This window comes from Etheostoma cragini, chromosome 3, assembly GCF_013103735.1.
Source record: "Etheostoma cragini isolate CJK2018 chromosome 3, CSU_Ecrag_1.0, whole genome shotgun sequence".
In the NCBI taxonomy this organism is placed as follows: Eukaryota; Metazoa; Chordata; class Actinopteri; order Perciformes; family Percidae; genus Etheostoma; species Etheostoma cragini.
The window spans coordinates 1,871,652-1,883,256 of NC_048409.1; the positions used below are offsets into that span (position 1 = coordinate 1,871,652).

Below are 11,605 nucleotides of genomic sequence, written 5' to 3' on the forward strand. Positions count from 1 at the left end.
GTGTGTGTGTGTGTGTGTGTGTGTGTGTGTGTGTGTGTGTGTGTGTGTGTGTGTGTGTGTGTGTGTGTGTAGCCAGAAGCCAAGCTCTGTTCTAATTATAATAATGAACCCTTTACTGACAGGGATATAATCTCGAATAAATTACAGTTGGGTTTTTAGGGGGAAGAGCCAGAAAGTGACTTAATTTCGAGTGTGAAAACTCGCCGATCTGCAGACACTTACAGCTGGGAGATGAGTTCAGCTGAACTCGTTGGAGAGCTAATTAAAACACACCAAATTATGGCCAATAAAGAAGTCTTCCAAAGTAACTATCCCCTTGAGTCTCCCAATTTTAACAGTTCCATCAGTTATGGAGTGGGGGGAACCTGATTTTTTCACAATAAGAATACCAATTGGGATATCTTCAATTTAATAGCCTGAATGAATGGTTTCCAAATTTTAATAGAACCGGAAATTACTTTTCAATGGAATTCCATTGCTAGGCAACAGCCTGGCCCCTTGTTTTCGTATTTTTATTTTATTTTGATTAGGACAATTCACATTCATTAATAGTATTAATAATAATAATTAGCATGCATGTCTTTAGAGGAAACCGCTGCATAACGAAATGTAAGACAAAATATAAACCAATACTTATTTACTTTTAAGCTCTAATTTTACATTTGTGGGCCTCAATATAACACGTCATTTAGAAACTATAGCACCAACAAACTATAAAGTAATAATAACCTCAGTACATAAATCTATAGAAAGGTGGATGTACTTACATATGTATATGAAATGGAGATTAAATATATTAAAAATGAAAATATCCCCTTAGCGCCAACCCCAGGATTGATTATGAAACTCACAGCACTCTTCAGGAAATTGATATGGAATAAGAAATTATCTCTGCTGTATCATTTGATACTACTGACATGTCCAAATCTGTATTGGTACTATTAAGAAACACAATTGAGAACCATTATGTTTTATTTTTCTTCCTGACGATGCTCCGTCATGGATGGACATGGAGCCATGCTCCTTTAAGATTCCATAGCATCTGTACCTGTATTCAGCTTAGCTAAACTGCTCATCCTATAATTCTTAATAAGGCTAATGTATGGTGTGAGGTAAAAGAATATGTCAACATATTGGACACAGATTGTTGTGACTGTGGTTTACATTAACCCGAACGCTACCAGAGAGTCGCCTTCGAACTGATCCTACAGAAACTAAAGCCGCTGTCTCCCCAAGCTTCTAATGGAATTATGGGTGCCTTTACAAACATGTGTCTTGCCCCACCAGAAATGGCAAGATACTGGACCAATACTATGGCTTCATTAAAAGAGCACACAAATCCATCCCGCTCTCGCCACTGGGGAAGGCTGATCACAACCGTGTGCACAACACATTCCAGCTTAATGTACATGCTGACGAAGTGGGACAGTGTTCACCAGAGACGTCCAACTCTGGTCAGAGGAGGCAAGACTGACGCTGGACTGGAGTTATTGAATCATCTCAGGACATCTTTTAATACCTTACATCCTCACCCGCTGGTGCAGAAGCTTACCGAGCATTTTGGGTAGGACACTTGGCTGGATCTAGGACTTCTTTACCAACAGATCTCAGAGTAAATGAAAATGTTCCTCGACTAATTTCAACCGGCTCTCCCCAGGGTCGTGGCCTCCCTCCTCTCCTGTACATCCATAGTTTACATCCTGTAAAGTAACTATTGTCACACTGAGATTGCAAACTGTCACATCGGGAAGTTTGCAGATGATACGGTTATTGTGAGCCTGCTGAAGGACGAGGAAATGTCCCATGGTCCTGTCACAGATTCTTTTTTTAAGATGGTGTCAAGAATTCTTTTTAGAACTGAATGTGACAAAAACCAAGGATATGTGTATAGATTTTAGATGTCATCACTCCAACTCTGTCAGCCCTTCAGTCAATAGTCAGCATGTAGAAATTGTTGAATGAAGTACTTGGGCAATATTATTGATAATAAACTGAGCTTTGAGTGTAAAACCAAATCGCCCCAAAGAAAAGCAGCTGCCTCTTCTGTCTGAGGAAGCTGGCTAGGATTAAAGTAGAAAGGTCCCTGATGACTTGGATTCATAGATCTTGTATTGAGTTGATTTTTACTTTTTCTTTTATCTATTGTATTCTTTTCTCAATTTAAAACAGAAAAATGCATTAAAAAGGTGACCAAGGGATGTAGTACAGGTACTCAACAGAAAAGTCAGTTTGATTGGTTAAACAAACAGTTGCTAAAGAGAGCAGAATCTCTGCTGTCTGACAGCACCTAGAGCGTCAGACCCTGCTTTCTGGGTCCCGCTTCAAATACCCACTACTCAAAACCAAAAGATATAAACACTCCTTCATACTCTAAGCCATCTCTCTTCCTAACTCAAATAGGATGAGGTAAGATCCGCTCGACAACCCAACCACGCTTGAAGCCCAGGAATATTTGACTAATACGCTTTTAAAATAACATTGAAATGGTGCATTATATTTTACTTTAGACCGGCATTTTGTTGGACTTGTTCACTTCCCACTGCCTCAAGATAGCAATACGCCCAGAATGCACCTGAACACACCTCCCTGTAAGACCAGCATGCCCAGAATGCACCTGAACACACCTCTCTGTAAAACCAGCATGCCCAGAATGCACCTGAACACACCTCCCTGTAAGACCAGCATGCCCAGAATGCACCTGAACACACCTCCCTGTAAGACCAGCACGCCCAGAGTGCACATGAACACACCTCCCTGTAAGACCAGCATGCCCACGGGCACAAAGATGGACGCAGGTGCATTTGCTATTTAAACGAGGTGGCCGCTGGACGGGAAATTGACAACTGCGTCGGTTTTAAACTAGCAAAGACACTTGGGTCGGCCTTTACCCGGATAGGCAGATGAAGATGGATGGATGAAAAAAATCAACGCCCCAAAATGTCATTGTAGTCTGATGCCTTCTGATGAAGGATTTAATTTTTTTTTTTTAAAGACGACAAAGATTCAAAAAAATTATCTCTATTTTTCACAAATCCAGGCTGATCTGAAGAAAATATATTTAACCCTTGTGTGGTGTTTATATATTTGTTAGAGAGCCAATGTTCCCATGTCTGGTGAAGCCACCACATTAGGCTTTTAAATCAACAGACATTACAATTTAGGTAAAAATACATAATAAATGTTGATTTTAGCTCAATTACCAATGATATATACATCATTTATGGTTCATTTATTATCATTTTAGTTTTTTGTGAGAAAACAAGGAAATTCAAGTATAAAAAAGGTTAAAAAAAATAGAAACAAGATTTTTGATCATTATTGGTGCTTATTTCTTATGACTTAATGAGAACAGGTGAAAGTGCTCGACATGTAACAATGTTGTAACTTTGTGTGAGAATGGCAGGTGCTGAAAGTGTGTGAATGTGTGTGAACGGTTCCTGTACTTTGTAAAAGCGCTGTATAATTACAGGCCATTTACATTTATTTAGTGCATCTACATGGAGTTTTAAACCGGTTATGAAACTGTCTCAGTTCAGATGCCTCTAGATCAGACGGCAGTGCAGCCCCCTCCTGACGTTGGCTAAAACCAGAAAAAACAAGTGTAAATAATGCACACCTGTGTATTTACTTCATGTAGATGCTCTGTGCTGAGGTCAGACCGACGCTGCAGCTGGGACACAAAGAGCGTCTGGCGGCTGGGTGTGTCCCAACGCACGTTTTTGTTACTTCTTGGGGACCTTCCATGTGTTTTGTCAAGGAGGTTTAATTCGAACTCTGTGTACAATCTTTTGTGGTTTTTGAGGTTTCTTTTGTTTATTTCTATGATTTCAACTCTGATTTGTTGGTCACAATGTAGCATTACTGTTTTAACACATCAGGGTACCTAGCATCGACACTGGTCTTTTCATCGGTTAAGACATTTGTTTAGATTTCCGGGTGAAAGCACAATATCATATAATTTGATCCCGCATAAAGGCTTTTAATCTCTTCCAGAAGGGTGCTATAGATATATGTGAGGTTTGATTAATTTCTAGAAAAGAAACAAGATGGCTAGACAGAAACTAAGTAAAGTAAAAAGTAAGAGAGACTTAAGGACGATAGGAAAGGTTGATTTGGCATATGCACACCTTTTTTTCAAGAAAATGAACTTTAGAACATCAAAAAGTATCACAAGAACAACTGTATTTCTCCAGCTAACAAATAAAAACAAAGATAAAACCCAAGCGCCGTGATTATTTATTGAAATTATTGAGCAAATCTTCTGTTTGACCCGCCGTTTCATCAGAGTTTGACATTTGGTACCTACTGTAGGTTAATCAGGCTGCATTAGCATGCAGCAGCACCCTGCATGGCCAGAGGCTTAGGAGGGAGTGTCAGGAGGTTGAAGCAGCTCTCAGGGCCACTTAATGCTGGCATTCAAAATCTCCATCTCCATACGCAATACAAAACATCTAAATATCACTAACTCATGATCATTCCCAGCTGCTAACTGAACACACACACACACACACACAAAAGCTCCAGCCATGTCCCAGCTGACATCTCAAAGAAGCAATGTTGTAAAAGACACTCATGCTCCTTCTCAGCCTGCAATTATGATAAATACAGTCATTAATTCACAAGTCATGGTTCTAGAAGGAGTGCAGTGGGATTTGTAGAGTGTGTGATTAGCGTGTGCTGATGGTCCAACATGCTGCTGTGTCAGGGAAAGCCTGCCTCATGCAGCGGACATTCAGAAACTCCCGGTCGGATCCCATTAACAGAGAGACGATACAGGAGGGCTTCCTTAACGTTGCCTGCCTGCACCCATGAGCTAAGGCCATTTTATAACTTTGGTATCAGGTTTGGTTCTCCAATAGTTTTCCAACATCTAAATCCTTCCCAACAATGGGCTGGTGTTATAACCTGCATCCATCCATGCATCATATATTTGGATTTACCTAACAAGCTTACTGTATGTCAACCTGTAGTTAGTGTGTGTGTGTGTGTGTGTGTGTGTGTGTGTCTCTCTACAGCCGTGGGCCTCCCCGCCTGTTAGAAATGAATCACTGTAGAATTGGGAGCCATGAATTCTCCTTCACCTCCTCGTATTTTCTTTCTTTCCTCCCAAATCGCAGCGGTTCCCTGGGAGAAGTGACACTGTGATTAAGAGTCTTGCTGTGAAGAGCTTCCTGCTGAACAGAGTGGGCGGGAGGATGAAACATGGAAAGGTTAGCCTTTCAAGGTAAGTGTGTGTATGTGTGGGAAGGAAAGGCGGGTGTCTAGCAGCTATTGGCAGACCACAACACATCTATATTGACAAACTCAACAACAACAGCATTAAGCCGCCCACCACCTCATTATTTTAGGTTGTGAAATATCAGAGAAAAAGAACCCACCTACACTTACACTACACACGGGGAGAGTGCTAAATACACACTCACACGGCAGATAAAGAGCCTTTTTAGCCCAGAGAGCAAACCAGGTGCAGCCACAGCAAGAGCATCCATGCAGTTAAACAGTCTGAAGGCTGACACTGAAATAGGTTTCTGCTGCTGCTAATAGAGAGGATTTTTGACCATGTCCGTGCAGATGACTCACATCATCTTGAACTTGGTACTAGTCTTGGTTCTACCACTGCTATACTGACAGCCAGCTTTCTACCGTAGCCAAAGGAAGGCAACACTGGCTGCCACTTAGCTCGGACCGGATGTCAAGACACAACCGTCCGCTCCACCTGGACCAGACTGAGCTTGTGTTCTTTCAAAGGAAAGATGCGCCCACTGAGACATGTCCATCACTATTCGCACTACTGTGGTGATGGGACTGGAACAGTAAGGACCGTTATTCCACCCTGGCCCCGGCCCATGACCAAATTAAGATTTGATAACATTATTTTTTAAAGAGCTGGTTAAGCGTGTGTGTGTGTGTGTATGCGTGTGTGTGTGTTTGTGTGTGTGTGTGTATGTGTGTGTGTATGCGTGTGTTTGTGTGTGTGTGTGTGTGTGTCAGAATAATTCACTTTAAGTTGTAATTGTGTTTGTAGTGTTTCTCAGCAGCTCGGGGCTGATTTATGGTGCTTGCCAATGCTCAGCTAACAAGGACATAAATCCTCCCCCCCCACCCCCACTCTGCTCCTGTTCATCACCTAGGGACAACTATACCGGGTTAACGACTGTGTATGTGTTAGATTGTGTGTGTGTGTATCTGTGTGTAAATGTGTTAGATGTACAATAAGTCAAAAATTGGCCACCTTCCGTCGGGAACAGCTAATGTATTCAGCATGTATGGGGGGGGGGGGCTCTGAACCAGCCACAGTCACTTGTTGGGTTGATGCAACAGGCTGTAGTATGATGCCGATAGTGTTTCACAAATAATCTGCACTTTCTTTGTAGTAGTTTTATTAGGTTTTGTTCTACATAATCGGATAAAAAGTTAAACTTATTGTGTCCTATATATTCTAATGTTTTAGTGTATCAACGTATCTGCTCATTCATTATCTATGTTTTATATAACCAAACAAACTGCTAGACCCAGACCAGGAGTGACTGCCCCCTGTGCACCCCCCTGACACTCTGCATCTTAGCTTAATGTCGGCTGAGTGCCGTGTCACCTCTCTGGACGTGGAGGCCGGCCCTCCTGTGGCCTCACACACACCAGCAGCTTCTTCTCTGCCACCTTCTTTTGTTCCATTCTCACAATTTTATTTTTATTCTTACTTTGTAACTACATCGCAACAACACAATGCCCGAAAAGGACAATACGACTGTGTTACAGTAACGAGAGTAAACACAATTTGTAACATCCACTCCTGGGCATTAATTAAAAAGCATGATAGACATAAGACAATTTTAAAGAAAACTCACCTGTCTCTTCATCAATGGAAAATCGTCCAAGCCCACTCCCATCACGAATGGAGTACTGGATTTCTCCATCTCTGCCAGCGTCGTCATCGTTAGCAATGACTTGGAGTAGGGTAGTTCCAATCCGGGCGTTCTCTTTAACTAATCCTGTCAAGGCGAAGTTCGAAAAGTATGGAGCGTAGAGGTTTTCGTTCACATCTACAACCTCCACCTCCACGAAGGTGACCGAGAGAAGGGAAACAGGCCTTCCTTTGTCTTTGGCCTTCACAGTGAGGTTGTAGAACTGCTGGGTCTCGTAGTCCAGCTCTTTTGTCAGCCGGATAGCCCCACTGGCCCTGTCTACCTCAAACCATCCATTGTAGTCATTGGCTAGAGAGTAGCGCACCTGGCCTCCCAACCCCAAATCTGGGTCCTGGGTTTCTAACCAGGCCACAACAGTTCCTACTGGAAGATCCTCCAGAGCCCTGGCTTTGTACACACTGGGGATAAATAGCGGGGGGCAGTCATTCACATCCCCCAATATGATTTTCAATGTTGTTACAGAAAACTTCTGGGACCCCTTCACTGCCTTGTCCCGGGCCTCAATTTTCAGGTTAAAAGCCAAAACAAACTCCCTGTCTAGTTGGCCAGCAACATACACTATCCCATTAGTGTGGTTGATTCCAAACTGGGTGGTGCTGGTCAAAACAGAGTACACAATCTCCCCATTGGGTCCTAGATCTTTGTCAGTGGCCTCAACCTGGATGACATCTGTCCCTATGGCAGTGTTTTCAGGTATGACAATTTTATAGCCTCCTTCTTGCAAAAACTGGGGAGCATTATCATTAGCATCCTCTATGTAGACAGTTAGCAAACGCCAGGCAGTTTTCTGTGGCAGACCAAGGTCATAGATAGTTAGGTTGAGGAGATAACGATCCCTTTTTTCTCTGTCCATAGGCAAGAAGACACTTATAAGACCAGTGTCCATGTCAATGGTAAAACAGCTGTCAGTGTTTCCATCTGAAATAGAATATAGAATCTGACCGTTGAAACCTGTGTCACCATCGTAGGCATTGACCTTGAAAACACTGGAGCCAATCTTAAGGTCTTCTAGCACAGCAATATCTGTTGGAAAAGCTTTGTCAAACTGGGGCGTCTGCCGATTGACCGAGAAAAGGTCAATAAAGCCTTCTTCAATTTTGGGCTTGGTGCTAGCTTTGGACTTTTTTAGTAACTTTTCAGCTAACTTTTGGGCTACCTTTGTCTCTTTACAGGTGAAACTTTTAGGAGGAGACTTCCCTTGAGCAACTGAGATGTTAACAAACATAGGATCAGAAAAGTTCTCACCATCTGTGGCAGTTATTTTGAGACTAAAGACACCGTTCTTTGGACTGGCTGTGGCAAGGGAATGTTGCAGTGAAAGAACGCCTGAATCGGGGTTAAGGTTGAAGTACCCCCAATCGTTCCCTGAAATGATCTTATATTTTACTAGCTCCAGTTCATCTATATCAATTGCAGACATTGTGGTAATCACTTCGTCCACTGGGAAATCTCTAGAGATCACCCCCTGGCATGCTATCTTCTCAAACAATGGCTGGTTGTCATTTACATTTTCCAGGTGGATTGTTACATTGACTTCACTCTCTCGCCTGTAAGGTGACCCCCAGTCAGAAGCTCTGACAACAAACACAAAGCTCTCTGATGAGGATTCAAAGTCCAACTCCTTAGTGGTGCTGATGATACCAGAAAACTGATTAATCTTGAAGGGTAATGGCTCAAGGCTAGAAATGCTGTAGGTTATGTATCCATTTTCTCCTTTATCCTCATCAACTGCAGAAACGGTTAATACATTGGTCCCAACTAGTACACTTTCATTGACCGAAACCTCATAAGAGGACTGATCAAATGTTGGTGTGTTGTCATTGGCATCCGTAATGGTTACCCGCACTTTAACTTTAAGGTCACTATCCATTTCCAATACCTCAAGATTAAAGACATTCTGGGTCAGCTGAGTGAACCAGTGAGTGGTGGAGATTACGCCTGTTAAGGTGTTCATTTTAAAAAAAGCTGAATCTGCAGAAGGTGTCAGAATATATTCTGCATCATCTGGCTCTGGCTTGATTTTAACAGCCTGAACAATCGTGCCTGGTGGTGAAATTTCATTCAAACTAATATCATACAACTCCTGCTCAAACGTTGCTTCCGCTGTGTCCCGTTTCTTGACCATAATGTGGACAACCTTAACGGCCGAAAACTTCTGTGGGGATCCCCTGTCTTTAGCCTGCAACGTGAGGTTGCAGCCATAAGGGTAAGTCTCCCACTGTAACTCAGCGGCCTTTAGGGCAAACTCATCGTCCTCAGATCTTTCTACGAAAAACTGCTCTGAAGGGTCTCCTCCCACAATGACCACTGCGTCTATTTCTCCATTTAAGCCTTCATCTAGGTCCGTAACAGTGACCATGGCATACACAGGGTTTTTATCAAGCAATGAGGGGCTGTGGGGGACCACATTGATGACTGGGGCATGCTCATTCACACGCTCTACATGGACAAAAAGCTTGGCAGTACTGCTGACCCCGTTATTCCCATAGAGCTTCATGCCGCGGTCCACCGCTAAGATTTCTAAGTCGTACCGGTTCTGCTCATCAACATTGAGCTTTCCACTGAGAGAAACCACACCACTGGTTGGGTGTACAGCAAACATCTCCATTTTCTCCTTGAAAAAATAGTAAAACTCCCCGTTGGAGCCAATATCTGCATCTGTAGCGGTGACTTGTGCTATGCTAGTCCTGAGAGGGGTGCTCTCCATTATGGTAACAGAGTAGGTGGTGGGTGAGAACAGGGGCCGCAAGTCATTCATATCCAAGACCTGGATGCTGACTTTAGTCCAGGTCTCAAGGAGGGCCTCTCCCTTGACAGAGGCTTTTACTGTCAATACATAATTATCCTGAATCTCCCGGTTCAAGATAGCTGCGTTGCCACCTTTAGTCCTTATTCGCAAGAAGCAGAAGTCGCCCAGAACATACTCCTCTGCCTTAAAAAAGCCTTCGTCATCACCTGAAGTGATTCTGTAGCGGATCTCCCAGGAGCGCTGGGCAAGGTGGATGCCCATTTTAACTTTACTGTTGGCGTAGGTGCGTGCTGCTGAATTTTCGTAAACTGTAGCGTGGTAGACAGCTTGAGTGAAGCCAAAGCGAGGTCCATCCTGAAGGCCCCTCTGGGTGTTCTGGCCGCAGCAGGGTGATGGCTTGAAGAGCAGCAACGGCAGCAGCAGGGCCAGGCTGAGGAGAGGGGCTCGCATGCCTGCCCACTGGCCCATATTCACATCCATCCCATCATAACGCCATCCTGAAACACAAGAGACAGACAGAGGCAGAGAGATTAGCTACCAGGGGAGGGATTTACATTATTTACAGGCTACTTATTTTATCCTTATTTGACGTGTCCATTGGATTACAGATTGATTGGAAGTGGGGAGAGGAGGGGGCATTTACAGTTACCAGGCAACGAAAATGAAGGCTGACATCATCCATGTGTGGTCTCTGGACACCGAGATCAGTGTCAACAGTCAATTGCAAGTTGCAGAAAAACCAAAGGTGGTTTGACAGAGAACAAAATAATTGTATAGCTAGGAAGAGAAGTGTAACATCACCAAAACAAACTCTAAAAAAATTAGTGCGGAGGGCGAAATGATGGGCTGCCACACCATGACCCTATCATAACCCAACCCTGAAATACATGGAAACTGCAGCCCTATGTCTCAAAGCCATGTAATTTCTACAGACGCAAACCAGTTATGGTTTTGAAACTGAGAGTCAAGTAGCTGTTGTGTTCAGATTTTGTTCTCTTTTTCTGAAGAAAAAAAAAAAGGGTTCTGAAAGACAGCAGCCACAAATATGTGCCAATCTGGGCTTGGGCGAAGAGCCTGATCCGCTAGAGCCATGTTGTGGCCATAGGAGTGCCACAGTGGTCTGCATTTTGATGACTTGGCACTTTCCACCACAAGGAATGGAGAGATGGGGCGGGAAAAGAAAGACGATGTCTGAGTGCACTGATAATAACACACTACTGAAGTGCACAGCAACAATACACACAGTTACAGTCACTTGTACAGTACAAACTGTAGAAACTGTCCTAACCTCGAACTGAAAATCATTTGGCGTTGTCAATGTGACCAAACACCACCAATGCCTTAGGCTGCGTTTAAATAAAACTCAACAGTCATTCAGGGTAGAAAGGCTTGAATTCAAACGAGGATGCCAAAAAAAAAAAACCTTCAGTTTTCGTCTGACCTTAAACTGTCATCTCAGTGTCGGGGGGCGGGGGGGTTTAGGCCTTTCCTGCTGCAAGTGTCTGTGCGCAATCTCAGTCAGCTTTACTGGGTCAGTACATCTCTCCTTTGTAAACTAGTGCCAGCAGGGAGGCACAGTAACAACGCCTCCACACTGCATTAACCCTCTGAATCCAGGCTGATTTAGTTCAGTTTTCTCTCCTCAACTACAGACTTATGGCACAGTCACTGTGTGTCTAAAATCCAAAATCGTTTAGGTTATTTGTCTGTTTATTCACACTGCAAATATGTGTACGTGACTGGGTAGACAAGAGTGTTCCAGGGATATAAGAACATTAACATTAAATTCTGAATTCTAGCTTTATTTCCATTTGGGTCAGGGATTTCTATCCCTTGGGTACTGATGCAGTTAACAGGAAGTTAATGGTTATCAGCACCATTCACTTGACATACAAACACTACTGGTCAAAAGTTTGGAAATGTGTGTATTTGA

The 11,605-nt window shown here is 43.2% G+C and overlaps 1 protein-coding gene across 5 annotated transcripts in view; it reads right to left on the reverse strand.

Annotated features, from left to right (window-relative positions):
* The window catches only part of fat3a (FAT atypical cadherin 3a), a 135,022-nt gene that overhangs the window by 70,982 nt on the left and 52,435 nt on the right, over positions 1-11,605 (reverse strand). For all 5 annotated transcript variants that reach the window (XM_034866014.1, XM_034866000.1, XM_034866008.1 and 2 more), the window contains exon 2: positions 6,846-10,169. In XM_034866014.1, the coding sequence (XP_034721905.1) occupies positions 6,846-10,152 (3,307 nt within the window). In that variant the 5' untranslated portion in view covers positions 10,153-10,169. The remainder of the gene's footprint in view (positions 1-6,845; positions 10,170-11,605) is intronic.